This window comes from Saimiri boliviensis, chromosome 13, assembly GCF_048565385.1.
Source record: "Saimiri boliviensis isolate mSaiBol1 chromosome 13, mSaiBol1.pri, whole genome shotgun sequence".
NCBI lineage: Eukaryota > Metazoa > Chordata > Mammalia > Primates > Cebidae > Saimiri > Saimiri boliviensis.
In genome coordinates this window covers 960,394-988,240 of record NC_133461.1, presented here as the reverse complement: position 1 = coordinate 988,240, position 27,847 = coordinate 960,394, and the positions used below count along the sequence as shown (strand labels likewise).

At 59.1% G+C, this 27,847-nt stretch overlaps 1 protein-coding gene across 5 annotated transcripts in view; it reads left to right on the top strand.

Moving 5' to 3' along the window:
* NFATC1 (nuclear factor of activated T cells 1) overlaps nt 1-27,847 on the top strand; it is a 121,766-nt gene that overhangs the window by 6,210 nt on the left and 87,709 nt on the right. For all 5 annotated transcript variants that reach the window (XM_039463620.2, XM_039463622.2, XM_039463621.2 and 2 more), the window contains exon 2: nt 7,444-8,539. In XM_039463620.2, coding sequence (XP_039319554.2) covers nt 7,444-8,539 — 1,096 coding nt within the window. The remainder of the gene's footprint in view (nt 1-7,443; nt 8,540-27,847) is intronic.

The window sequence follows — 27,847 nt, the reverse complement described above, 5'->3', positions numbered from 1 at the left end:
GGACACAGCCCTCCCCTGGCACCCACCAGGCTCATTCTCCCAAAACTCTCCTTTAGGGTTTTGATGGAGCAGAGTGAAGTCCTGAGCCTCACCCTCGAGGCACCCTGGGCCTCCGGAACTGCTCCGTTCCCAGGGAGCCCCTCAGGGCTGGGCCGTGGTGAAACCTCTCTGTGCTGTGTCCTGGCCCCTCCAGAGACTCCGTGGTTTTAGGCTTGAGAGGTGTGTGGGCTCTGAGCAGGAGAGGCCGGAGCTGAGAAGAGCCCCTTCCTCTTCTATGGTGTCAACAAGTTGCTAGAAAAAGGTTCTCTGCCTATCACGTATGTTACATGGACATGTTATGTGTTCCTGTGTGACACCCAGGCTTTCTCCTTTCTTTTTATTACCATTATTACTGCATTTTGATGATGAATTATTCAATGATATTAATTATTTATATCACTGTTAAATCGTTACATTAACTCTCCAGCCTTTAACGGCTGATAGAAACTGCTTCACATTGTTTTTGGAATGAGCCTGGATATAAATGAATAAATGATTGAATAAGTCTGAGATCAATTGCAAAGCAAGGTAATACTAGGTTTTATAGATTATACTGAGCACAGAAAGTCAACCTTCGTTGTAAAGGAAGTGGCCGGCCCTGAGCCCCGGAGGCGGTCTGTAGGCTGGTCCCTGAGAAGGGTCTGTGCCCCCTGGCAGAGCCGAGGGCTGCAGCCGCAGGGTGGGGTGTGTGGCTGGGAGCCTGCCCACGCGGCTGTGGCCCCACCCCTTCCATCTCGCCAGACTTAGGTCTCATGTCTTCACTGGCTCTTTGAGGGAGGGGCCGTGTCTTGTTCTTATTTCGAAAGTGCTCAGCAGGTGCAAAGAATAGATAGTAAATAACCATTTGTTGGGACAGTGAAGAGAGAGTGTTGCAAATGATTTCCCAGGGGGGTGGGAGTGGCGTTTGAGCCTCCAGAGCCTCCGGTGCCCACCAGGAGCAGGCCCCGGGCTTCCCTCTGCAGAGAGAGGCCCCGCTCCCTTCTGGGGCTCAGGAAATAGCAGCTTGACTGTCGGCTGGGAGGCGGGTGTGCCTGCTTCCCGCCCCAGGGCTCCTGTTTTCTAAGTTATTTTGGCCGGCCTGGCTGCTGCCAGCACTGTCGCCGTGGCAACTCAGAGGAAATTGGCCAAGGCCTCTGTTTGGGCTGGAGCTTCCCCGCAGTCGGGGCCACCCTCCGAACCTCTGTGCCTGGGGCCTGCCGCCGACCTGCCCACACGGCTGGGGCATGCAATGGTTCATTTGTGGAAAGGGAGCACCTTATGCAGAGAGGAAGCTTTGGAAGTCTTTTATTCTCAAGTCTGTTTTCACCAAACAGGCTTTCTCTTCCCCAGCAGGGCCTGGGTGCTCGTGGCTGGTCAGGGGCTACAGCACGAAACCTGTGGCAGGGACACCTGGTGCGCAGAGAGGTCCCGGGACAGAGCTGAATTCGTTCAGTGTTTGGGGACTGCGTCCCTCCTGTTACCACGCAGGGCTCACCCCCGAGGTTCCAGAGGGGTTTCGTGGAGCGGGGAGTTCTTTCACAGATTGGGACATTGCAGTTCTGTGTCATGCTTTTCAAAGGAAGACCCCCAGCTGGCCATGAGCAAGTGGAATATTTTTTTATTCCTTGAAAACAGAGTTCAAAAAGGTGAATTCTCTTTAAATGACTTGTGCGTCTGCCCAGGGGGAATTTTCCCGTCCCTCTAAGGAACGGCGTCCCAGGCTGGGCCCGGCTGGACGAAGGGCCCGTGTAGAGGCGGTGGTGCGTGTTCATGGAACGTGAAATACCCTGTGTTTGCACGGTGGCGAGACCACCCAGTTTGCCTTTTAAATTTTCTCGCTGGCAGATTGTCGGGGGAACGGCCTCTGGAAGCTGCTGCTGTCTGTCACGCCGCGGGCCTGGCCACGTCCCCGTGCCACCGTGCGGCAGCGTCTCCAGCCTGCTCAGCACGGCACGTCCAACGGCAGGCTCTTGCCATGTGTTCCTTCACTTGATTTTGTTTCCAGTACACGCACAGTTGTCACCTGGCCTCACCAAAGCAGCCTCCGTGGCGGTCTGGAGAGGCGGTGGCAGGGCCCGGGGTTCAGCCCCAGCAAGTGCCGAACGAGTGTTTCTTAAAATGAAGAGTAGCATCGTCTGTGATGACGCCTCTCAGAGTTTGTGCAAGATGAGAGGTCTGCGGTGGCCGGCGGCGGGATTCCTGTCACAGTGCTGGCCTGATGTGGCAGGGCAGAGCGTGGCTGTCCTGCCTGCCCACGGTGATGAGTGAACGGTGGTCTGGGCACTGCGTGGCGGCGTGAGGGGCAGGGGCCGGGGCCCCAGCGGGGCGGGTCTGCAAGGTTAGAATTCTGCCCCCTGTAGGGAGACCTGAGCGTGGTACTTCATGGATTAATTTATGTTGACCCGATACCGTTTTTTTGTGGTTGTTCAGAAATGACAGTGGTGTGTGGTTCTGAAGTGAGTTGTTTCTCAGAGTGAGGCAGAGCACTTCTGCCAGCTCTGACGTGTGGAACTTGTGCGCCTGGGCTGGCCCAGGGCCTCCGTCCTAGCACCCTGAAACCCGCTGTGTGTCGTGGGGTGCCCGATGGCGGAGCAAGCCGGTGAGGATCGGGGACTCGGAAGTGGGGGCCCGCGCCGACGTCGGAGGGCCGCGCGGTTGCCTCTGTTAAGGATTTCGAACGTGCCCTCCGTGAGGGTGGTTTTGAATCCACCTCTGTCTCCTGCTCACCTGCCCCGGGGTTTGTAGTTTAATGAACCCGGCTCCGGCACCCGCAGCCGGGGAGTGCAGACGCCGAGCTCTGTAGCCACCGTCTGGCGGGACGCAAATCAGCCCAAGCCAGGATCCTCAAGAAAGTTATTGGGAATATTTTCTTTCCATGTAAATGTGATCCCTTTGAATAGTTAAATAACTCAGATTTGAATACGGTTTAGGTGGGTCATAAAACCAAATTCGTTGGAAGCTGGGAGGGGTGGGGGGGTGCTCAGAGCCACGGGCCCAGTGCGTGGGCTCGGCCTCTGGGGGCAGCTTGACCCCCACCTTCTCCTGTTGTAGGAAGGAGACGAAGCTATCCGCAGCCAGTCCTCCAGGGACCGCGGCGAGGGAGCCTCATGGAATTCAGACATTGGAGCTTTCTTTATGTCCTTTGTTTAATTAGGGGAAACTCATGCTTAGATGAGCCCTTTTCATTTTTCAATAAAGGCTTTATGGTGTTTCTTTGCTTCATTGAATCAGGTTTTATTGCAATGCTTTAGTTTCAGTCAAGGCCCCCTGGTGCCCCGGGCATCTCAAGCCTGGCGGCTTGTACTTCCTGCTCTGGCTGCCGGAGTCCCCTCCTCTTCCTCATGCTGGCCGCCACCTACAGTCAGGGCCTTCTCCCACAGACCCAGAGGACCTGCACGCACAGACCCGTCAGGCCCGCCTCCTTCCTGGCCTGTTTCATCTAGAACCTTCCAGTGATCGGCTCTAGTACCCCATGGGGCCCAGCTCTGGGCTCCGTCACTGTCAGGAGCCCAGTTCAGGCCTGAGTCCTGTGGGGGGGGTGCGGGGAGGCCCCAAGACTTGCTCTGTTAATTGCTAGGGGTTTAAACGGTGCCTCAGAATTACCTTCCTCTCAGCACACGGTAGTTCAACTGTGGGGTCAGCTGTGTCCTCGAAATAAATATTCTTTTGACTGGGAACAGGAAGTGTGGGAATCTGGACATCCATCAGCTGCAGTGAAGCCTGCTCCGAGGTCTGGACAGTGAGGGGAAGTGTGCGGAGCAGGTGGGCCGGCGGGCGGCCATGGACCCCTCCGGGAGAGAGTCGGGCTGTGGGAGCCAGGCTGGGCCCTGTGGTGGGACCCACCGCTCCGGTGTCCCTCAGCTCACTGGTTGTGCTGTTGGCTCTCCTGGAGTGGTTTGAGATGAATGCTCGTTCCCAATGCAATGCGATGTTTTGCTCCAACAGGAGAGAGGGCTTCTAGACACGTTAGCGGGGCCAGCACTAAGTGTGTCTGTAACATGGGCAGCTGGAAAGAAGCATTTTTGGCTAAAGTACGGCTTTCAGACAATGTTTGGTGAGAATGCAGAGTAGCAAACAGGTGGCCGTGCGGTGCCCCAACCGGAACCCCAGGAGCCCCAGGCCTGCACTTGGCAAAAGCCCCTTTCGGGTCCCTACCCCACCTGCCTCCGTCCGCCTGTGTCCCTGCACTTCCCAGGAGACCCTGGTGTAGGCCTGAGGGTTCCGCTTAGCTCTCATTCCTCGGTGCCTATATGGGGGTTACCCACACCCAGCTGCAGTGCCTCCCATGGCTCCGTGGGCCTCCTGCAGTGCTGGGCACTGGGCTGATGGCAGGGCTGGCCTGGCATGGGCACTGGGATGTGTGGGGCACCGGGCACAGGGGGACCTGCCGTGTGGCCTGTTGTCCAGTGGGTCTGACGCAGCTGGCGCAGGGTCTGCACAGGACACAGAGGAGCCCCCGTGACGCCCAGGCAGAGCCCTCAGAGGACTGCAGCTTGCCCGGCTGGAGCACTGCAGGGGTCACCAGCAGGTCCGAGGCCTTTGAGCTTCCTCGGAAGCTCACCTTGTCCAGGAAGCCACTTTCCAGGCTCATGTGTACAGGGATGGCCGTCTGAGTTTTAGCATTGGAGCCCAGCATTTGACCTGAAGTGTCCCGTGAGTGTGGAGCCCGGGGACGTGGTCGATGCCACAGACATGGGGGCGTCATCCCCAGAGCAGGCATCTCAGGCTGGGGCACACCCCGGGGTGTGTCCTTACCAGAGGCCCAGCTAGATGCTGGCATTGGCATCAGGACACCTGGCTCCAGCTCCACCCCCCGTCCCCACCAGTGGCTCTGCGGAAAGAAAGGCCTCCTAAATTTACTTATTTATTCATGTATTGATTTTCGAGACCGGGTCTTCCTGTATCGCCCAGAGTGGAGTGCAATGGCGCGATCTCAGCTCACTGCAACCTCCGCCTCCCAGGCTCAAGCGATCCTGCTGCCTCGGCCTCCAGAGCAGCTGGCACTAGGCACCTGCCACCACACCCAGCTAATTTTTGGTATTTTTTTGTAGAGACAGGATTTCACCCTGTGGCACAGGCTGGTCTTGAACTCCCGACCTCAGGTGATCCGCCTGCCTCGGCCTCCCAAAGTTCTCGGATTGCAGGCGTGAGCCACCACGCCTGCCCACTTCCTTGATTGACTATTCCTGCCGGAGGAGACTGCATGGCTCCTGTCTCCTTGAGGGAATTTCTTTATGATGGGGAGGGCGGGACTTGGCCTGGCCAGCACCATCCCCAAGGCACCCAGTCTCAGCTAAGGGCCCTCCCCGTATGCAGACGTCCTGAGCAGGGCTCGGCGCGACCCCGAGAGCGTCTGCGCGCACCTGTGCAGTGTGGCCCTGATACGGCTTGTTTCTTTCTCTTTGTCAGGGCTCTGCCCCTCAGGTGTCTGGAATTTCCAGAAGGCGGCTGTGACCCCAGGGTCGAGGCCACGCTGTGTCCTCCTACAGGCTGCGTGCCGTGTTCCCCACCGGTCTGGGTGCTACAGCGATACCTGTTAGTAAATACACTGGGGTTTGAGTTGCTGTTTTGAGACCCCAGGTTTTCTTGGCGTTTATCCTTGTTGGTTTCTGAACCATGGCTTGGCGGAAAGAGCACTGTCCTTGAATAAAATATCTTCAAGCCTGTGTACTTACACCAGGAGATGGATATAGAATTTCCATGTGCTTCTTTGTATTATTTAGAGGCCTGGGAATACTCCTCCCTAGGCATGTAATCGTAAGGCTCCGAGGTGTTATAAAAAGTCTTTTCCAATCAGAAATCCAGAAGCATGTCTTTCCTGTTAAAATTACTAATTTCCCTCCTAATGGTTTTAAAAAATATTTTGAGTGTAATTAACACATAGTGATTCTTAGATCTAGCTGTGTACTAGAATCTTCTGTTTTGTTTTAAAGAGGGATTCCTAGGCCATGAGACAGTATCAGAATCTCCATGAGAAGGATTTCAGAGTCTGTGTTTTCATCCAATCCTTGAGATGTTTTCTTTGTAGCTGGTGATTAGGGCACCTTGACAGGAACAAGCCAATTAAAATTGCTTTATATATCTAGGTCCTTAGATCTAAAACACATCCGTCTCTCCATCCATCCACACATCCATCCATCCATCATCCATCCATCTGTCCATCTAGCCATCATCAAACCATCCATCATTTCTTCACCTCTGTTCATCGTCCATCTATTCATCATCCCTCTATCCCATCCATCATCTTATTCATTCATCATCCATCTGTCCATCATCCGTCATCCTCTGTTCATCATCCATCCATCATCCATCATCCATCATCCTCTGTTCATCGTCCATCCATCCGTCCATCATCCATCATCCTCTGTTCATCATCCATCCATCCGTCCATCATCCATCATCCTCTGTTCATCATCCATCCATCCATCATCCATCATCGTCTGTTCATCATCCTCTGTCATCATCCATCCATCATTCATCTGTCAGCCCTCCATCCCCTATCCATCTCTCTCCATCTGTCCATCATCCATTATCATCTATCCATCATCCACCCTCCCATTATCCATCCTTTATCCGTCTACGCATCCATCCATCCATTATTCCTCCATTCCCCATCCATTCATTCACCCATCTGTCCATTCATCCTTCCATCATCATCTGTCCATTCATTCATTCATCCACCGTTTATTATACCTCCACCCGTCCACCCATCCATAATCCATCTATTCACCCCTCATTCCTCCCTTCTTCATCCATCACCATTCATCCGTCCACCGACCCTTCACCCCCCATCCATCATTATCCGTCCTTTCTTTACCTGTTCGTCCACCTTCCATCGTCCACCACCCAGCAACCCTCCATCCGTTAAACAAAAGGAACACACTTTAGGATGTGCCAGGCAGTCTTTGGCTCTAAAGCCAGCCGTGAGCTGGAGTAGAGTAAGGCAGTCCAAATGCTCTGCCCCATGGAACTGAGGTTTCTGTTGTCAAGAGTGTGAGGTGAACGGGTGAAAACGTGAGATTGTGACACACATTTCCAGAGAAAACGTCAGCTGGAGGGCGGCCCGGTGTTGAGTTGGGAGTTACATGAAGAGGGTGGTTGTGGAGTGGACAGCGAAGCCCGTGAGGACCCGGCCGCGTCTCTCTGGGAGGGACATTCGGAGGCTCTGCTGCTGTGGGAGAGGAGAGGGGGCGAGCAGTGAGGGCTCACGGGGACTTGTTGGACGGGTGGGACCCGGTGGGACCGGGGCTGTCACTGGGACTCACCTGGAGCCGTGGGGCAGTGGGGCCTCAGGGACGTTTGCCGGGGCAGAGGCTCCCCGGCCGTTGGCTGAGGCCTGGGGCTGCTGGCTGGCCCTGAGTCGGTGGGTTTTGGCTTTGCGATGCCCAGCCGCTCATGCCACTGTCTGCTTCTTTTTCTCTCTAGAACACTATGGCTACGCGCCCTCCAGCGTCGGCCCTGCCCTGCGGCTGCCCACAACACACTCCTCCCTGCCGGCCCCGTGCCACGACCTTCAGACCTCCAACCCGGGCCTCGTCCTGCCGGCGGAGCACCCCGCAGGGTACGGGGCGGCTCTGGACGGCGGGCCCGGGGGCTACTTCCTGTCGTCCGGCCACGTCAGGCCGAACGGGGCCCCCGCCCTGGAGAGCCCACGCATCGAGATCACCTCGTACCTGGGTCTGCACCAGAGCAACAGCCAGTTTCTCCACGACGCGGAGGTGGAAGACGCCCTCCCCGGCGCCAAGCGCCCCGCGCCCACGGCCACGCTGAGCCTGCCCGGCCTGGAGGCCTACAGGGACCCCTCGTGCCTGAGCCCGGCCAGCAGCCTGTCCTCCCGCAGCTGCAACTCCGAGGCCTCCTCCTACGAGTCCAACTACTCCTACCCGTACGCGTCGCCCCAGACGTCGCCGTGGCAGTCCCCCTGCGTGTCCCCCAAGACCACGGAGGCCGAGGAGGGCTTCCCCCGCGGGCTGGGCGCCTGCATGCTGCTGGGCTCCCCGCGGCACTCGCCCTCCACCTCCCCGCGCGCCAGCGTCACCGAGGAGAGCTGGCTGGGCGCCCGCTCCTCCGGGCCCGCGTCGCCGGGCAACAAGCGCAAGTACAGCCTCCACGGCCGCCCGCCGCCCCGCTCGCCCCGCCGCTCGCCCACGCCGTCCCCGCACGGCTCCCCGCGGGTCAGCGTGACCGACGACTCGTGGCTGGGCAACAGCACGCAGTACACCAGCTCGGCCATCGTGGCCGCCATCAACGCGCTGACCACGGACGGCAGCCTGGACCTGGGCGACGGCGTCCCCCTCAAGGCCCGCAAGACCGCCCTGGAGCAGCCGCCCTCGGTGGCACTCAAGGTGGAGCCCGCCGGGGAAGAGCTGGGCAGCCCCCCGCCCCCGACCGACTTCGCGCCCGAAGACTTCTCTTTCCAGCACGTCAGGAAGGGCGGCTTCTGCGACCAGTACCTGGCGGTGCCGCAGCACCCGTACCAGTGGGCAAAGCCCAGGCCCCTGTCCCCCACGCCCTACATGAGGTGAGCGGCGGCCGGGGCAGGGTGTCCGTGTCTGGGGGCCGCGACTCGGGGCCTGCTGGGCAGGTGGTCCCGTGGAGCCGGGAGGGAGGGGCGGGTCTGCCCGCCTCCGCCCCGCGCCCCTGCGGCCGTTTCCCTGCGTTCGTCTGTGCGTGTCTGTCCGTACAGTCTCCCGACCTCTCGGATCAGGCCCTGCTGATGGCCTCATGTTGCTCGGTTCCTGCAAAGACCCATTTCAAGTAGGGGGGCCCTGCTGGCCGTCGGGGCTTCCACGTGGGAATTCCGGGAGCCGCCATCGGCCCTAAGGAGGATTCACACGCACCCACTTTCTTCCTCAGGGAACCGGCTGTGGTGCCTCCTCCCCTGCCCCCCGCCCCCCGCCCTCGTGATTGCCATCCCCAGCTCCGGGGCAGATGTCCCAGCCTGCCGCGCTTGGGAACGGCAGGGCCGCCTGCTCCCCGGAGACGCTGGCCGCGGCGTCGGGCCGGGAGCGCGTGCGCCTGCCTGCTGTGGGTCTCGGCCGTTGGTTTTCGTATAAACGGTGTGAGGGGCCGCCGGGGCCGCTTCACCAGCCCGGTGTTCTTATCTTTAATGAAACAGCTTTCCCAGCAGGTGGGCTGCGCGTGACCCCTGAGAGTGCTTTCTGCCCTGGGATTTTTATCTGAGGCATGGAAACGTCCGCACTGTGCGGCCAAGGGCAGCGCCCTGTGGCCTGTGACGTCGGGGCTGCTGCTGTGTCCTCAGGAAGAGGCGTCTGCCACGCGCAGCCCGGGGCATTCCAGGCTGGGTGTTTCCCTGTTGTTTTTTTTTTTTCCGTCCCTCCCCACCCTCAAGTCCTTTTTTATTAGCAAGCACTCGGGAGGTGAGTCCAGGCAGTGGAGAGGGCAGGTGCTCCCCAGTTCCGCAGGGTGAGGAGGGCAGGTCACCCTCTCTGAAGGCTGTAGCAAGGAAACGGCGTGAGGGCCTTTCCACTGGCACGGCGCTGAGAATCGCCGTCAGCTGGGGTTTCAGGAAGAGCAAGATGACCACGGGTTTTTCGTGACCTTTCCGTCCCGACTTCTGCTTTGAATGCTCTAAGGTTTGAAAGGCCGGCATATTCCTAGGTTTTCATCAAAACAAGCCTGTGTCAGGACCTGGGTTTAATTTAAAAATTCCATCCAGTTGGAGGCACGGGGACGATTTAAGACCTGTTTTTGTATCTGTTCTATCTCTGTTTAAGTAAAAATAAAAGCGCCGTGGCGTGGACTCTCCAGCAGCCACACTCATGGCACCTCACGGCCTCTGAGCCTGGGGACAGCAGTAAGCTCGTCCAGCACCGCGGAGCTTGACGGAACTTTCGAGAAAAGAGAAGAGGCGTCGTGGAGGTGTAGCTGGCACTCGGCGTGAGGCGCGTCTTGTGTGGTTGTGCACCTTTGGGTGGAGCCCGGGGCCGCCCCGTCGCGGTCCTGCGCACACGTGGCCTGTGCCGCGGGTTTTCTCCCAGGGTCCTGAGACCGGAAGCCAAGACCCAGGGCCGATCTTTTGGAGGCCCCTCTCCCCGGCTTCTCCCCGCGACTGCTCACCTCGCCGGCCCCGTGCATGTCTGTGTCCAGATGTCTGCTTCTGTGAGGACACTGGTCCTGCGGGGCTGGCCACTCGGGTGGCCTCGACTGCTCTGTAAAGGCCTCCCTCCACACAGCCTCGGTGGGCAGGACTCCATCATGGGAGTTTGCGGGGGCACCGTTCAGCCCTCAACCCCCCTCTTACTGTCTGGGTAAAATGGTAGGCAGCGTTTGAAACGCAGGCCCATCCCGGTTCCTCCTCGGCCTCCCGGGAGGTGAGGTGTCCTCGGGGCGCTGCGCTCCGGCGGCCGCAGCCCCTCCTGCCATCTCTGGCCTGCGTTTAGTGCGGAGGTTGGAAAGCATGGGTGCCTGGGAGTTTCAGCAAGGATTGCACCGCCACGTGACCCCGTTAGCTTTATCTCTGGGCTGCAGCAGCCCCGTTAGGTGTGATGGCCAAAACGTTCCTGAGCGTTAACACAAACGGTCCCCAGACTCGCTTCCTGGGTTTGAAGCTCACCTTTTCTCACTGTTCTGTTCCGCGTCAAAATATGTTTCCTGGTCCCTTGAGCTCTGTTTCCAGCGACCTCGTCAGCGGTGCCCCGGGCAGCTGTAAGTCACGGCAGAGATGAAACGTTAAGTTTCTTGCCGGGGAGGTGGAGGGGCCCAACTTCCTTCCCCAGGAACGCCTCTCCCTGGTCACACAGCAGGCTCTCGGGCCGTGCAGCTGGAAAGCTGTGTTTTTTATTATCTCCAGAGCCTGGGGTGGAGAAAGTGTGATGTGCCCATCTTCCCCCCGCTGTGGGGCAGAACCTGCCCCATGAGTCCTGTCCTGATGCCAGAGGGAGCTGATTAGTGAAAAGTGTGCTGTGCGCGTCCTTTCCTGAGGGCCTTCGGGGTTCTGGACTGTTGCCCTTTGGGGCGTTCCGTGGCTTTTTCAGCATCTGTGGCTCCGGTCCTGTGCAGGGGCCTCTGATAGGCCCACAATGGTCAAAGCACAATGCTGCAGTTGAAGGAATGAGAACGTTTGCGAAGGTAGTGGGAGTGATGGAGCCTTGATGGTTTTAGCATGTGGAGCTGTTTCAGAGTTCAGTGGAGTGATGTGTCTATTGTCAGAGCTTGGGGGGATGGGCACAGGAACCACAGGCCACTGCCAGACACCTAAAAATCCGAATGTTAAGCTGTGCACGCTGGCATCAGAAAGGAGTGGGCTTTCTTCCTGCCTGGCTTCTGTCCAGGGGGACTGATGGCGATCCTAGCAGGTCGCCTCCCAGGGCACCTCTCCGTGTGCCACGAGGGTGTGAAGAGGCGCTGCCGGGCTGCGTCTGGAGGCGGCCAGGGCGAGAGTGCGCGGCCAGCGCTGTGTGGGCTGTTTGTGAATAGTGGTTCTCAGACGGTGGCTTTTGAGATTTCGTGTTGACCAACAAGAGCTGAAGTCTGCACGGCGGCCTCCTGGCTCTGCTCCTCCACCGTCCGGCCGCCTCGCCGGCCAGCTGCCACCTGCGTCTGTGTCCAGGTCGGTCTGTGCCGGCATCTGCTCCTCCCTCGGCCTCTGGAGAGCTTCCCCAAACCCGTCTGCATGTGTCTCGCTCTGCACCCAGTCTCCAAAGCTGCCTTGATAGAGGCAAAAGGTTGTAGGGAATGGAGACTTAAAAAGAAACTAGTTTTGGAAAGGCAGTTCGGTTCATTTTAATGGAATCTGTGTGCAACTTTAACAGCACGAATTCAGTTTCTGTACCTGAAACATTGCTTTTTAGATTGAAAGTAAAAAGAAGTTAAATTTTTCGGAGGTGAGGTTGGCTGACAGACAGGCTTTCCTTAGGGCCCGCTTGTTTTCGACGGTGGGAACAGCTGAGGTTGATGCCGTGACGTCTGTCCAAACCTCTTTGTCTCAGATGTCGTTTCTTTTAGGTTTTGGGCTGCAGTATGGAAGATGTCAGCAACATCAGCCACTTTCCCACTATGCCTAGTATTAGTTTCGAAAGGTCTGAGGAAACCCCCCTTGCGTTTCGTAAGGTATCTTCAGTCTCAGCGTTTATCGGGATCTGGAATAGTCCCGCAGTAGGTGGAGAGCCTGCCATCTCTTCACTGACGTGAGGACCCTGCCAGGCTCAGCAGACACGTCCGCTGCCTTGGAATTCCCTTTGCTCTTGTGGCTCTGGCCTCGGCGGTTCGGGCTCGGCAGGTGCGGGGGACGGTGCAGGTTTTCCAGGGCTCCCAGATGCTGTAGTGGGGGCCGTCTGGCCTCTGGTGCCTGACCTTCCAGACCTCCGTGTCCCTGGACGCTGGTGGGCCCTGTGGGGTGAGAGAGACAGTCTAAAGCGTCATGCCGAGCCCTGGCATAGCAAAACATGTAAGGTGGTGGCTGTGGGACCTTCCCGAGCTTCCCGCTGCTGTCACCTCCTGGGAAGATGGTTAGCAAAGAAGCCGAAGGTGTGGGGTTACCCCATGGTTTGTAAAACGCTGGCGCGGAATGGAACGGCTCCCGACTGACTTCCACTGTGTCTCCCTGTTAAGCTCTTCCCTTTCGAGAGAGGGAAGCCACCCCACAGCCATCCTCAAAGCCCGTCACTCTGGATCTGCTTCCTGCTACGCCTGTTCGGGGTGTCCCCTTCCCGCCCCGCACGCCCCACACGCCCTGTCCTGCTGTTTCGGGAGCTGGACAGGCCCCAGCCGCCTCCTGGCTCCTGGCATGCATGTCGGGCCCTGTGTCGTCTCTGGTCCCTCCCGTGGGTGCTGCGCCAGGCTGGCTCTGAAAGGTCTTGAAGGTCTGCACGGCTGAGATGTGGCCCTGCCCCTCCCTTGCATTTAAGGTGGTGGCTGTGGAGCCTGCGTTTGGCTAAGCAGGACCTCTGGTGACTCGTGAAAACCTGACAGTCCACAGGAAGCTCTCGGTAATGGGGGAGACAGGCTGAGGGGAGATGTTGGGAGAGGGTCAGTAGCTGGGCCTGTCTTCCGTGGTGCTGTGGATGCGTCCTGCTCAGTAGCCACCTACCCAGTTTCATTGTGATCTTGGAATCTGCCCTTGGTCCCTGCTGCAGTGGGGTGAGAGGAGCCCCTGGCACCCTGCCTTCTTCCTGTCCTTCCTGTGGGTCTGCGGGGCTCTGGGTACCTGTGGAGACTGTGGGGGTTGAGGGAGCCAGCAGTTTCTTTCTGTGGCGCCTGTGACGCTCTGTGGTGGGGAGCTGTGGGGCCACAGTCAGGCTCTCAACGGCCACCTGAGCGTGGACACGGTTGGGGTCACTTTCCCAGGGCCGCCTGTTCATAACAGAACTGGACTCTGTGTGGTGATGGGCAGACCCTTAAGCCTGTACTCCAGACTCCACCCATGCTGGGTCCCCGACTCCTAGGACACCTGGCGAGCCTACCCTCTCCGAGGGTGTCATGCAGCCCTTCTGCCTGGACTGGCCTTCACTCCCCTCATCCCGATGTGGAGCCTTCCGGGGTCAGAGTCCCGCTGAGGGGCTTCATGTGCCTGTGGTGCACCTGCAGCCGCCCCTCCCTGAGAAGGCACAGCTTCTGCCGGCCTCTGTCGGTGAGGGGCTCGGAGTGACGATGTTGCCTCTTGATGGCACGTGCGCCCCAGTCTTGGCTAATTTGCCCCTTGTGGAGCTGCCTCAGTAGCGCTGGCCGCACACAGCTTTCTGCCTGCATTGTGTGTTTGTTTCTGCCGTCCGGAGTTCACAGCGACACTTGGAGGGCGGGTTTTGGTACCGGTTTCTGATGGGAAGGATGGCTGTGAGGGCTCGAGGAGGCAGGGGAGGCTGAGCACACCTGTGCGTGTTCCCTGCTTGCGTGGAAGGCCGGGGCGTCTTCTCCCTGGTCCTCACCATGTTCCCTGCTCGCGTGGAAGGCCGGGGCGTCTTCTCCCTGGTCCTCACCATGTTCCCTGCTCGCGTGGAAGGCCGGGGCGTCTTCTCCCTGGTCCTCACCATGTTCCCTGCTCGCGTGGAAGGCCGGGGCGTCTTCTCCCTGGTCCTCACCGTGTTCCCTGCTCGCGTGGAAGGACGGGGCGTCTTCTCCCTGGTCCTCACCATGTTCCCTGCTCGCGTGGAAGGATGGGGCGTCTTCTCCCTGGTCCTCACCGTGGTCTTCTCCTTGGTCCTTCTCAGGGTTTTCCTGGCGTGTGTGGAAGGCTGCGGTGTCTTCTCCCAGGTTCTCAGTGTGTTCCCTGCTCATGTGGAAGGACAGGGTGTCTTCTCCCTGGTCCTCAGCATGTTCCCCGTTGTGTATGGAAGGCCGGGGCATCTTCTCCCTGGTCCTTAGCCTGTTCCCTGTGTGTGTGGAAGGACTGGCGTCTTCTCTCTGGTCCTCAGTGTGTTCCCCGCATGTGTGGAAGTCCGGGACGTCTTCCCCATGGTCCTCAGCGTGTTCCCTGCGTGTGTGGAAGGCCGAGCGTCTTCTCCCTGGTCCTCAGCATGTTCCCCGTGTATGTGGAAGGCTGGTGCGTCTTCTCCCTGGTCCTCAGTGTGTTCCCCGCGTGTGTGGAAGTCCAGGGTGTCTTCTCCCCGGTCCTCAGCATGTTTCCTGCGTGTGTGGAAGTCCAGGTGTCTTCTCCCCGGTCCTCAGCACGTTCCCCGCGTGTGTAGAAGGCCAGGTGTCTTCTCCCCGGTCCTCAGCACGTTCCCCGCGTGTGTGGAAGGCCAGGTGTCTTCTCCCCGGTCCTCAGCACGTTCCCCGCCTGTGTGGAAGGCCAGGTGTCTTCTCCCCGGTCCTCAGCACGTTCCCTGCGTGTGTGGAAGGCCAGGTGTCTTCTCCCCGGTCCTCAGCACGTTCCCCGCGTGTGTGGAAGGCCAGGTATTTTCTCCCTGGTCCTTCTCAGTGTGACGCTGTGGGCGTTCGTTCTTAGCCATGAGGAGGAGAACGTGCTCTGTTCCTGGAAAGGATAAAACAATAGTGGCTTTGACTCAGATTTTTTTTTTGTTTCTCTGAGGCAGGGTCTCGCTCTGTCGTCCAGGCTGGAGTGCAGTGGCGCCGTAACAGCTCACTGCAGCCTTGACCTCCCGGGCTCAGGGGATCCTCCCACCTCCGCCCGCCGAGCAGCTGGGACCACAGGTGTGCGGCACCGCCCTGGCTCATTTTTTCTGCTTTGTAGACAGGGTCTTGCTGTGCTGTCCAGGGCTGGTCTGGGACTCCTGGCCTCGAGCAGCCCTCCCGCCTTGGCCTCTCAAAGTGCTGGGATTGCAGGCATGAGCCAGATGTTTCCGTCAGATCGTTGAGATCTGAAATGCTGGCCCATCTCTCCGAAGACCCTTGGAGGGGTCAGCACCTGCCTGGGGGCTCAGATGTCTCCATGGAGACAGCGTGGGGGTGGCGGGGAGCCGGAAGCCTTCATCAGTTCCCAATTTTGAGATTTCCTAGGCTGTGACGGGTCCAGCTGGTCCCGACGAGCACGGATGACCACAGACAAAACAGGACGTGCCCCTGTGCAGACGCTGGCTCCTGAGCAGGGAAGGTGGGCCTGGGGCGGGCGCTCCGCAGCTGGGCGGCCGAGTGGCTTTCTGCCTGGGGATTGAAACTGAGTCGGGAGTTGGAAGACGGTTACTCACGTTTAAAACTAGACTCTTAGGTGCAAATTAACACGTCGTGGATTCTTGAGCAAAATGTTTTCTGCATTCGGATGGGATCTTCTTTTGACTGCTTCTGAAATGTCTCTGGAAGCTGGTTAGACACACAGGGCTTTTGGTAGAGGCAGGACTCATCAAGGCTACACCGGACACCGTGCACACCCCCGGCGTTTCCCACGTGAGACCGTGTGGCCTGCACGCTGCCTTCCGTTGGCACTGGGCCGGCAACTGGCGTGTTTCCAGGCGAGCTCGGCGCAGAGAGGAGCGGGGAGGCCTCCAGCGGGGCTGCCCAGATGCTGGCTTCGCCCTGCATGGACTCACAGAGCAGGAACCCCCCAAAACCCACCCGCACGCAGCTTGATTCCACTCCGCAGGGGTAGGGGTTCTAGTTTACGGAAGGGGCATTTTGTAACTGGGAACACGGAGTCACCTGCGCCTGTATGCTGGAAGCCGTGACGTGTGTGGAATCACTAGTGTGCCTTCGCCACCTCTGACCCAGTCACGGCAGTTCTGTGGCTTGTCACCCCAGCTCCTCTCCCTCTGCACAGCCTGCTGTTCCCAGAACTCGAGGGTTCCCCGACCCCAGGATGACACGTGGCACAGACCTGGCTGCCTCCCACGGGCAGACACGCTGAGTGTGTTTCCAGAGACGGGGCTGTCATGGGGCAGCAGCACCTGGCTGCCGGCTGCTTTTCACACCTTTCACATGTGAGGGGCCGTGTGGGGCGAGGGCTGTCCTGGGGCCTGGGGGGGGTGAAGAGCAGGGATCAGCCTCTTTTTGTGGTTGAGGAAACTGAGGCACGTGGAAACTTCTAGGCACTGAGGGAAGGGTGAGACAATGCCAACCTCCAGGTTTCTGTTCTGGACGGGAGGTGCGGGTGTGGGAGCGCTTTGGGCTCTGAGGTCCCCGGCAGCCTCCAGGTGTCAGCTGCGAGAAGAGTCCCGTCTGCAGGCTGCGCTGCAGACGCAGAGACCAGGAGAGAGCCGTGAAGCGGCTCCGTTGTCACTGGGCTAAAGCAGCAGCTCTTGGCACTGCTGCCACCGCGGACTGTGTCCCCATGGTGACGTCCCAGCTGAGCGTGGAGCTGGAGGCTTGGGCGCCTCTTGGTGCTGGGTCTCTGCCAGCTCCGAGGACCAGGGATGCCCACAGCCCCGGGCGTCAGAACCTGAGCATCCTCTGTTTTGGCAACATCCACAACATCGGTCCTTGGAGAGTAACACATCCCTACTTTGAAAAATCCCTGTAGGTGGTGTGGGAAGCCGCGGTGATTACTGTAGCTCCAAGTATTACCCGTGAATCGCCAAAGCTGCCATCCAGTGAACACCCAGAACACGGTCAGCTCTTACGCGGTCAGCTCTTGGGCAACCCCTGGGTTTCCCGTAGGTCCAGCCGAGGTGACTGTGAGCACTGTGAGCCGAGCCGGGCTGCCTTGGCACCGCTGGAAACGGAGTCAGTCCGTGGCTGCTTTGTGCCCCACCCCGTCAACTTGTGCAATAAGACACTCCTGGTTTTGGTTTTTGTTTTATGAGCCATCCATGGCGAGTGCGATCTGAGGCTGCTGTCTGCCAAAGCTTCGTCTGAGCCATGACAGATGGGTCCTGAACCTGGAGGCATCTGAGAAGGTGTGTGGGGCCCGGGAACGGCCGGCGTGTGCAGGGACTGGATCTGCCCCCTCGTGAACTGGGGATGAGTGGGCGGTGGGGGTGGGGGGGCACTTCCCCTCCCCCCACCACACTGTTGCTCTCCAGCCCCAGAGCGAAGCCGAGAGGACTCCAGCAGCTACTGTCCTGGAGGTTAGGGGAGCGAGGGAGAGGGAGGGTGTACAGCATGGGACCTGCTGCCCGGGGGCGCCGGGACCCCACAGTGCGGCCCCGTTCCCGCTGCCCGGGGGCGCCGGGACCCCACAGTGAGGCCCCGTTCCCGCTGCCCGGGGGCGCCGGGACCCCACAGTGCGGCCCCGTTCCCGCTGCCTGGGGGCGCCGGGACCCCACAGTGCGGCCCCGTTCCCGCTGCCCGGGGGCGCCGGGACCCCACAGTGCGGCCCCGTTCCCGCTGCCCGGGGGCGCCGGGACCCCACAGTGCGGCCCCGTTCCCGCTGCCCGGGGGCGCCGGGACCCCACAGTGCTTCCCCATTTCCACTGAGCCTGGGTTCCCAACGAGCTCCTTCTGCTTCCTGAGCATCCCCTCCTGCCCTTGAGCTGCGAGAACATTCGAGAACCCAGGAGGGTGCTTTCTCTGGTCTGCATAGCTTTTCTGGGAGGGAGGGAGTGAGGCTGACGTCGGGGGCTTTGTGGAAAGCTGCTCTGACCCATGTGTGAACATTCAGGAGACCCTCACAGGGAGCTGGGTGAGGGCTGGGTCTGCCTCAGGGGCAGGAGCTCAGCTTCTCACCCGTCCCAGGGCAGGGCAGGGCGGATAGAGGGTTGGGGACGGTGTTGAGGGGGGGCTGCCGGGCCTGCCGGGCCTGGGATCGGGGGCCTGTGTCCAAAGCCATCATGAGGCTCTCCAGACAGCGGTGGGCTTGGGGAGGGGCAGGGTGCGTAGAGAGGGGATGAGGGGATGGCTCTGATTTTCCAAAGACCTGGAAAGGCCGGCGCCCTGGCTGTGCCCCAGTCCCGTGTGGTGGAGCCTCAGGACGCCGTCAGTTCTTACGAAACCCCAGGTTTGTCCTGTAAAACAAAGCCTCTGCACCCTGGCCTCTCCGCCGCATCCTGTGCACACCAGTCTGTGGTTTTGACTTTGGTTTGAGCTCCTGGGCTGGGTGTCCCCGGCTGGCGGGGCTGCAGCCGTGGCCTTCGCCTGAGGACTGAGCCTTCCCGGCCTCTCCCTAAAGGCGGCGTCCTGGGCCCCCTCCCATGGGCAGACCTCGGAGCCACTTGCCCAGCCTGGGACCAGGGGCCCGCCAGGACGGACGGGGACAGCGGGCGAGCCGTGGGTGGGCCGTGGCCGCTGGTGTGTGCACTGCTGTCCTGGTGGCACCCATGGCTGGGGGGGCCGCCCTGCATCCTGAGCGTCACAGCAGGGGCAGGAGGGCGGGGTTGGGTGTCCCTACCTTTCTGGTCCCACCCTAGACCCAATCACCTGCTTCTCGTTTGCCCCTGTCTCTGCAAAAGCATCTTTTCTGCCAGCTCGTGAGGCCCAGGGCCGCCGCTGGGCCACCTTCCTCCCGGGCACAGAGCCTGCGTCCCACGTGGAGAGGAGGCTCCTCCCACGGTCTCAGAGCCCGGCGGCTTTGGCTTCAGGGAGGGGTGCGTGGGAGCTGGCCCACTGTCCAGGAACGTGGCTGCCAGGGCCTCTGGGTGACCCCCCAGGTGGGACAGCCGTGGCCCCAGGCCTCCTGCCGACCCCTAAGATCCCGAGATTGTCTGAGCCCCTCGCCCCGGCCTGCCTGGGAGGATTTTGTGAAAGGCCTTGTCTTGGGGCATGGAAGAAAACCACGTGGTCTGTGGGGTCATCCCTGGGGCAGGGTGTGGGCGGGCGGAGGCTGCGTCCCGCGGCCAGGCCCAGCCGGGGGTCGGGAGTCATGTCGGGGGTGACGCACAGACGCCGCCACGATGCTGTCTGGAAAACGGGCGTGTGCGGCCCACCTGGGCTCTGCAGGCCGGACCCTGGGCCGCCCTCCAGGAAGGCCGACCTCGCCCGGGCGGGCAGAGCTTTCTCAGGCCCAGTTCTGCAGGCACAGGTCGGGGCGAGGCTGGCTTCCGCAGGGCCGCTGGCCGCTGGGTGGTCCTGGGCAGCTCCAGACGCACGAGCCCAAAGACCCAGAGGCTGCCTCTCTTCAGAGAAATGCACTCACCGTGTCTCTCTCTGTGTCTCTTTCTGTGTCTTTCTCTGTCTCTCTGTCTCTGTCTTTTGCTGTCTCTTTGTCTCTGTCTGTGTCTCTTGTTCTCTGTCTCACTCTCTGTCTCTGTCTGTCTCTCTCTCTCCGACTCTCACTGTCTCTCTCAGTCTCTGATTCTCTCTATCTCAGTCTGTCTCTTTCTCTCTCTGTCTCTGTCTCCCACTGTTTCTCTCTGTGTGTCTCTTTCTGTCTATCTCACTCTGTCTCTGTTTCTTTCTGTCTCTGTCTCTGGCTGATTCTCTCTGTCTCTCTCAGTCTCTATCTCTCTCTTTGTCTCTGTCTCTTTCTCTGTCTCACTCTCTGTCTGCCTCTCTATCTCTGACTCTCTGACTCTCTGTCTCTGATTCTTAGTCTCTGTCTCTTTTTCTTTGTCTCTCTATCTCTGTCTCTGTGTCTCTGTCCCTCTGTCTCACTCTCTGTCTCTGTCTCTCTGTCTCTCTCTGTCTCTGGCTGATTCTCTCTGTCTCTCTCAGTCTCTGTCTCTTTCTCTGTCTCTGTATCTGTCTCTCTATCTCTGACTCTCTGTCTCTCTCAGTCTGTGATTCTCTGTCTCTCTCTCCCTCTCTGTCTCCGTCTCTGTCTCTCACTTTATTTGTCTCTCTCTGTCTTTCTGTCTCTCTGTCTCTTTCTGTCTCTCTGTCTCTGTCTCTGGCTGATTCTCTGTCTCTCTCAGTCTCTGTCTCTCTGTTTCTGTCTCTCTGTCTCTGTCTGTCAGTCTCTCTCACTCTCCCGTAATTAAGGGGGGAAAACCCCAAACAACCCAATGGCCATGAGGCCTGTAGCTGCCGGCGGAGGAGAGGCTGTGAGGAGACCCTGAAGCCTCTGCTGTCCCGGAGCTGCCCCCGAGTCTTCCGCGTGGACTTGGCCGGGCTCGGAGTCTGTCACTCCCTGTGTCTTGAAGCTACAGGAATCACGAGCGGCCTTCACAGTTTTCACCTAAACCATGAGCGCTACAGGCTCAACCCTCGGGAAATCACAATTAAAGGATTTTACCCAAAACACTTAAAGAAAAGAGCCGCGTCAGCTCTGGGCCTCTGCCGCCGACGGCGCGATGATTCTGGGTTTCCCATCGTTCCCGGCCGGGTGGGGGCGGCTCAGGAGGAGAGGCGTTTTCAGGGGACGTGGCCTTTCTAAGTGGGAGGGACCCGCAGGGCCTCAGGCTCAGCTCGGGTAAGTGCAGCCCATTCACCGGGCGGGGGAGGTGTGCAGGGCAGAGGCCAGGACAGAGAACAACAATAAAGGGACCCTGTGGGAATCCCAGGATCCGCGGAGCCCAGCCTGGGCAACGCGGCCAGACCCCATCTCACGAAAAATGTAACAATCAGCCAGGCAGGGCGGTGCGCCTGCGGGCCCAGCGGCTCGGGAGGTTGAGGCAGGAAGATCACCCTGTGATTTAGAATAGGACAGCCGTTGTTTCAGGGTGTTTACTCTTGAAACTGTTTTTTCCCTTTTACTTTTTATTGCAGGACATTTTAAGCAAACGCAGAATTAGAATCTGACGTTGGGGGGCCCCAGAATTAGAATCTGATGTTGGGGAGCCCCCATGCCATCTGCGACTCCACGAATCATAAGCTTGCGGGCGGCTGGTCTCCCCCACAAACCCACCCTCACCCCGTGAGTCCCAGGCAAATCCCAGGCATCGTGGAGTTTTAGTTACATACATTTTACTGTCGCTCTAAGATAGGAACTCATTTTTAGAAAGTGATTCCAAAATCATGACCATCACTTTACTCACAAGTGTATGTGAATGTCATTTGTCGACATACATAATAAGAAACAGAAAGGAATTACAGTCCCGTTATTACAGCGAATAATTAATTTAAAAGAACCCCTTAATATCCCCGAGGCAGTTTGGATTCTCCGGGCTGTCATCATCCTGGCAGCTGCTGGCATCGGGCTCTGGGTGGGGCCGTGCACCACGGCTGGGGCGGGCACTGCCCACGCAGCGTCTTCTCCTGGCAGAGGAGGGTTCCCCGCTGCCCGTCGGGCTCCACCGCCCACCCTCCGGGTGCCCCAAGGGTCTGTCTTTCCCTTGACTTTCCTGTGTTTTCCTCACCTCAGCACCATGTCGTGGTTCCTTGGATCCTGGCTGCGTTTTGGCAGTGTGGTGTGTGCGTGACTCTGTGGCGTTAGCGGTCATTGATAAGATCCATTTCACGATGACATTTAGCTTTTAATCACAAGGCCGTGTTCTGCAGGAATCTGTGAGGTCTGTGGGGTCCATGGGGTCTGTGAGCTCTGTGGGGTCTGTGGGCTCTATGGGGTCTGCAGGGTCCGTGGGCTCTGTGGGGTCTGTGGGGTCCATGGGCTCTGTGGGATCCGTGGGCTCTGTGGGGTCTGCAGGGTCCGTGAGCTCTGTGGGGTCCGTGGGCTCTGTGGGGTCCGTGGCTCTGTGGGGTCTGTGGGGTCTGTGGGGCAGGATGGAGGCGGAGACCTGCGAGATGGCCCCGGCCTCACGGTGCACCCGAGGCTTGGCTCTGGGGCAGAAGGAGTGAGGACCTTTGTGACCTCGGGGGCAGAGAGTGAGTGGTGAATCCTGTCAGGTTAACCTTGGCTTTGAACTCAGGTGTAGACTGTGGCTGTGTCCCGCATTTCTTGCTGGGCTGAGCGACACTTCTGGGGTTCCTGGGTCTCCCGTCATAGCAGGAGTGTGGACGGCAGAGTGCAGGTTTCTCTCTGGAGGTGGCGGCCGGCCAGCACCCCCCAAGTGCCTGGTGGAGGTCATGGGTATGTCTAATGGGGCGATGAGGGCGCGAAGGTCATCAAGCATTCAGCAGAGCCTGGTGAGCGGTGCTTCTGTGCGACTCTTGCTGAAATGTGTGCAGCTCTTCACGGCTGGACCCTGCAGTGAGCCTGACCCAGTGACGCTGGAACAGCAGTCACCCCCGTGATGACCCTTGGGGACCCAGCACCACGGGCCCGGAGCCTGGGACATTTGCATTCTTTGAGTCAGCATCCCAGCACAGAGGAGGGCGTGGCGTCTCTGGCATGAGCTCTTGGCTGAAAAAGTTCCTCATGCCCTTCCTAGGCGAGGGAGACACAGGTTCAGGGGCAGGAGCGGCTCCTCCCGTGGAAAGGAGCATGTGGCCGGCTCCTCCCGTGGAAAGGAGTGTGTGGCCCACTCCTCACCTGAAAAGTAGCTTGTGGCTGGCTCCTTCTGGGGAAAGCTCCCTGGGCCATAGGGGCCGCACGGTGTCATCCCCACAATGACCCACGCCACATCGGCCCCAGTGTGAGACAGTAGAACCCGAGCCACACTGTTGGGGGACCCGTGTCAGGACTCTCGGGGCCTGGCAGGTGTTTTTCGTCTGACCTGTGGGCTCAGGCTTCGCAGCTCTGGCCCCCCTGGTGTCCACCTGAGGCCTCAGTGGGACCACCATGCCTGGACCCCCCGAGGGGCAGCAAACACAGAGTCCAGGAGGGCAGGGCTGGCAACCTGTGCCCACGTTGCTGGGGTGGGAAGGCCAGGCCCTCGTGACTTGGCTGCAGCCTCTCTGGGTGACAGCGGCGGCCACCGCGGGTGTGGAGGCTGCATCCGGCTGCGGGACAAGCATTTTTAGACTTTATTCTGCAGCCACTGTAGATGCGCAGGAGGCTGCGGGGAGGCGGTGCCCTGCCCGGCCCCAGGGCTGGCCCTCACCTCAGGCAGCCGCCACGCCCGGGCCCCCGATCCCCAGGAGGACCCTCCCGGACACCTTGGGTTCTGCCTGGCATCTTCTTGACTCTCCACACGGCTCGTCGGGAGCCCGCGGGAGCTCAGGACGAACAGTTGCTGGGTCAGAAGCCTGCCCGGGCAGGTGGGAATGGTGGGAGCTTCTGGAGGCGGCCGCGGTGGAAGCTGTGGCCGCGTGAGCCGGGCTCCGGGTGCAGCTGCGGTCGTGGAAGAGGCGCGCGCCCTGGGTTCTCCGGTGAAGCGCGTCCTGGCAGGGGCACCCGGGGCTGCAGACCTCCGTGTCCCCACATGCACGGCGTCTTCGTGCTGTGATGTCGTCCTTCGCATGAAGTTTTCAAGACCCATATCCCGTTCTCTGTGAGCCCAGGTTTTACTTTGTGAAGGACTGTCCGGAATAGACCCAGGGAAGGGGGACCAGCATTTGCCAGGTTTGCCCGCGTGTGACGGTGAACGTCCCTGGACGGCTGTCCTCTGTGCAGGGGCGGCCTCGGCCGGTGGCAGGTGCAAGGTCAGCCAGGCTCTGTGGCGTCTTTAGTGAGAAGCAGGAGATCCATCAAGGGGACACCAGAAGTCCAGACAGTTCCAGAAACGTCTCCATTGGTGGTTCCGTGTTTGTTTTTATCACTTGCACGTCGTGTTTTGTTTTCAGGCTTGCACGTCGTGTTTTTAACTGTCCTTTAAAGATGCAAACTCCTGACTGCCTTGATGTATCCCCCTGGCAAAGGCCACGGGCGCGCCAGATCTCGGCGGGGGGGGGTAATTGGGACTGGTCAGTGGTGGCCTCTGTGGCGCCTCCAGAGAATGATGGGGTGATGCTCACGCCTCTGCACCACGTGTCTGCTCACGGCCTGACCCGAGCTGTGGCCGGGAGTTGGTTCTGTGGATGTTCATGTCGCTGGCGTTTATAAAGCGAAGGAAGTGACAGCCCAGAGTCGGGCAGCGGAGTGAGGATGGCTGCTGGGATGAATGGGATGCTGTGATTAGATGGTTTCTGAATAAGCTCAAATGCTCGAAATGCAATCTTTCTTTCATAAAAAGGCCAGGCATGGTGGTCCATGCCTGTAACGCCAGCCCTTTGGGAGGCTGAGGTGGGAGGATCCTGGAACCCAGGAGCTGGAGAATGCAGCCTCGGTGGGAGAGCGAGAAAAGAAAAAAGAAAGTACCACGTCATGTGTCTCATTCTGCTAAGATGCATCCTTTTTGTAAAAACGCTTCTGGAAATACATCCAGTGGGCTGGGTGCGGTGACTCACGCCTGTAATCCCAGCACTTTGGGAGGCCAGGTCAGGAGGATCACTTGAGGTCAGGAGTTCGAAACCATCCTGGCCAACATGGTGAAACCGTGTCTCTACTGAAAATACCAAAAATTGCTGGGCATGGTGGTGGGCACCTGTAATCCCGGCTACTCGGGAGGCTGAGGCAGGAGAATCGCTTGAACTCGGGAGGCGGAGGCTGCAGTGAGCCAAGGTCACTCCACTTCACTCCAGCCTGAGCCACAGAGCGAGATTCCATCTCAAAAAAGAAAAGGAGAGAAAGAGAAAAGGAAGGAAGGAAGGAAGGAGGGAGGGAGGGAGAGAGGGAGGGAGGAGGGAGGAGGGAGGAGGGAGGAGACACCCAGTGAGTCTGTGAGTGTTGGTCACTGCAGGCTGAGTGGATGTTGGATGCAAATTTCACTCGAGTTTTTTATTTTTTATTTTTTCGATTGCATTGAGTGTCATCCTTTAAAAAAAATTGATGCAAGTTGAAGATGAGTTAGAAGTTACTGGAATTATGATCAGTTCTGAGCTCAGGGCTTCAGCAGGCGAGTTGCAGCTCCGGGAGCTGTGGCTGGTCAGAGACCCCCAACGGCAGCACAGCTGCCCACGCCGCCTCAGGCTTCGCCCCCACCCCGAAGAAGAAAGCTTGGGGGGCGGGGCGGGCGCAGCGCAGGCACCTCCCCCGGCTGTTTGGGCCCTTTTTTTCTGAACCAGACACAAATTTGTAGAGCTGCCAAATTCATGCTGAAACTTTCTAAGGCCGATCTACTTAACTGTCTGGATTGTGATACTCATTTTGTAAAGCATCCCTGCTTTAAGCTGTGCACACGCTGTGTCGCTAAATCTGCAGATGATTCCAGAGCCAAGTGCGTGGGTCAACGGTGGACTTCACGTATGAGGGCTCTCGTGAGGTCATGAGAGCGTTTTTTTTCTTACTGCACCTTTTCTGTTTAGATGTGTTTAGATTCACACACCCTGAGGGCTGTGGGCAGTCGGTGGCGGTGTTTGGTGCAGCCACATGCTGTGCCGATGTGTACTCTACTGGGCAGCCGTGGACCGTGCCACGTGGCCGGGGTGTGCCGTGGCCACCCCGTTGGTTCCCGCGAGTTCCCATGACGACAGAACGGCCTAAGGACGCGCTTCTCAGGCCATGTTCCCATTGTGAAGTGACACCTGGCTGCAGTTACACAGTTCCTCTACATGACGGTCAAACGCCAACTGGGTTGGACGGCTTCATCTTTAGGAAACGCGCCTTTAGCCAAATGCGGGGACTTTTCCTCCTTTCGTCTTCCCTGCTTCCTCCCTCTCACTCTGTCTCACTCTTAAGTTTCCTGGGAATCCAGGGAGCCCGTTTTTTTTTCCACTGTGAATTTTGTTTTTTATTTGTTTCTTTTCGATTCGTAGCAGAAGACAGGTCCAGGGCACCTGAGCCGGGCAGCGCCTGGCACCATCTGTGACTTTTTCTGGCACCTGCCTGTCGGGGAGTGGGCGGGCCCCTGTGAAGGGGTCTTTCATTGCCGGGCCTGCAGCCACCCCCCTCTCTTCCCCACAAGCGCGCAGTCGGCCAGAGCTGTGTGTGGAGAGCTCCTTTCTCCAGAGGCCTTCCTGTGCGGGGTGGGGCGCTCGATTCAGCTGCCTGCCTTCTGCCTGGCAGCATTGGCTGATAGCGGGCACCCACGCTGAGAACCTCACGTGGGACGCAGCTCGGACACACCACCCAGGAAGCCGCGTCTTGGAGATTCCTCCGTCGGGAAAGCTGCTGTGGCTGCCGGGGTGCCCCGGGGCCTGTAACCACAGAGGGAACGTGGGTGGTCAGCCTGCCGGGGGCGTCTTTGGATAAACCCATTTCGAAGTTTTCAAGGTACGATGAAGCTTCTAGTGTCACGAAATATGTAGTCTTGTTGAGGAACATTTTAGATGTTTGTATTTTTTAAAATGATGTATTTGATTCCATTCAAGCTGCCTCCTGGGTTTTTTCTCTTTGAAGGAGTCTTTTATCCTACCTGTTTTTATTTTATTTGTTTGTTTTGAGACGGAGCCTTGCCCGTGGCCCAGGCTGACATGCGTGGCGATCTTCGCTCACTGCAACCTCCACCTCCCCCAGCTCGGGTGATCCTCCCTGCTCAACCTCCTGTGTAGCTGGGACCACAGGTGTGCACCGCCATGTCCTGCTAATTTTTTTGGTTTGTTTTGTAGAGATGGGGTCTCACCATGTTGCCCAGGCTGGTCTCGAACTCCTGAACTCAAGTGATCTGTCCCCGTTGGCCTCCTGAAGTGCTGGGATTATAGGCGTGAGCTGCTGTGCCTGGCCTTGCTTCTGTTTTTGAAAAGTCACTTTGGGTTCATGGTGTGTCCTGAGGTGTGGGGACCTTCGGGGGACAGGAGGCAGTTGAACTGGCAGATGCCCCCGCTCTGAGCCTGCGTTGCGCGGAACCTGCCCTTCCTTCTGAGAAGCCGCCCTGCCTGTCCCACGTTTCTGTGGCTTGTACTTAAAACTGGTGTTGAATGACAGTGAGCAGCTGTAGGCAGTAACCAAGTGGAGGGCTGAGTGACTGGCCAGTGGGGCTGGTTCTGAAGACGTGGCAGTTGCAGGCCCTGTGTGGACAATGGCCTCAGCAGCCCAGCTGGCCATGGTGCTTGGGGTGAGCCTGTGTGGTGAGGACGGTCAGTGGGCCCCGGGCAGGCTCTGCCCACAAGATGGTGAGGACGGTTGGTGGCCTCGGCAAGGCTCTGCGCACGAGGTGGTGAGCACGGTTCGTGGTCTCAGCAAGGCTCTGCCCACGTGGCAGTTAGGAAGCGCCCAGCCTCCTGCACAGGGTGGAAGACGGCTCCTGCATAGAGGGCGCTGCACCGGGGTTTCCTGCAGGCCACCCCCTAGATGCGAGAACCCCTCAGGTGCACGGTGGGGACCCGGGGAATGCTGAGTCAGTCCGCCGTGGCCTCCTACAGAACGCCCGCAGGAAGACTCTCACACTGAGGGCACAGGCAGAACCTTACCTTAGCCTTCCACCCCAAACACTCATCTCCCCAAAGGACGGGGGCCGTGGGCTGTGAGGGCAGACCTGGCACCTGTCACCCGCCAGGTCATGCAGCTCCTGTCCCCGCGCGCAGAGTAATGGGACAGGCTCCCCAGGCCCTGAGCGTCGCGCCCCGCCGGCCGCGCTGGCCCCCCCGCCCGGCCCTCCATGGATGCCCGGTTCCTCCTGCTGACCCTCAGTCGGGACTTTCTGTTTGTCCTGCAGCAGTCGTGGAATGTGGGGGCTGCCGGCGCTGCGCACGCCACGTCTTCCAAAGCCGCCCCTTATGAAGAGCCCAGTCAGTCTCCTGCCCGGCAGCAGCTGCACAGACAGTTCATGGCGAGGAGGGTTTGAGCTTCCTGGTTCTTAGACCACAGCTCCCGCCTCTTAGATGATTTTTAAAAAGATTTTCAGTGAGT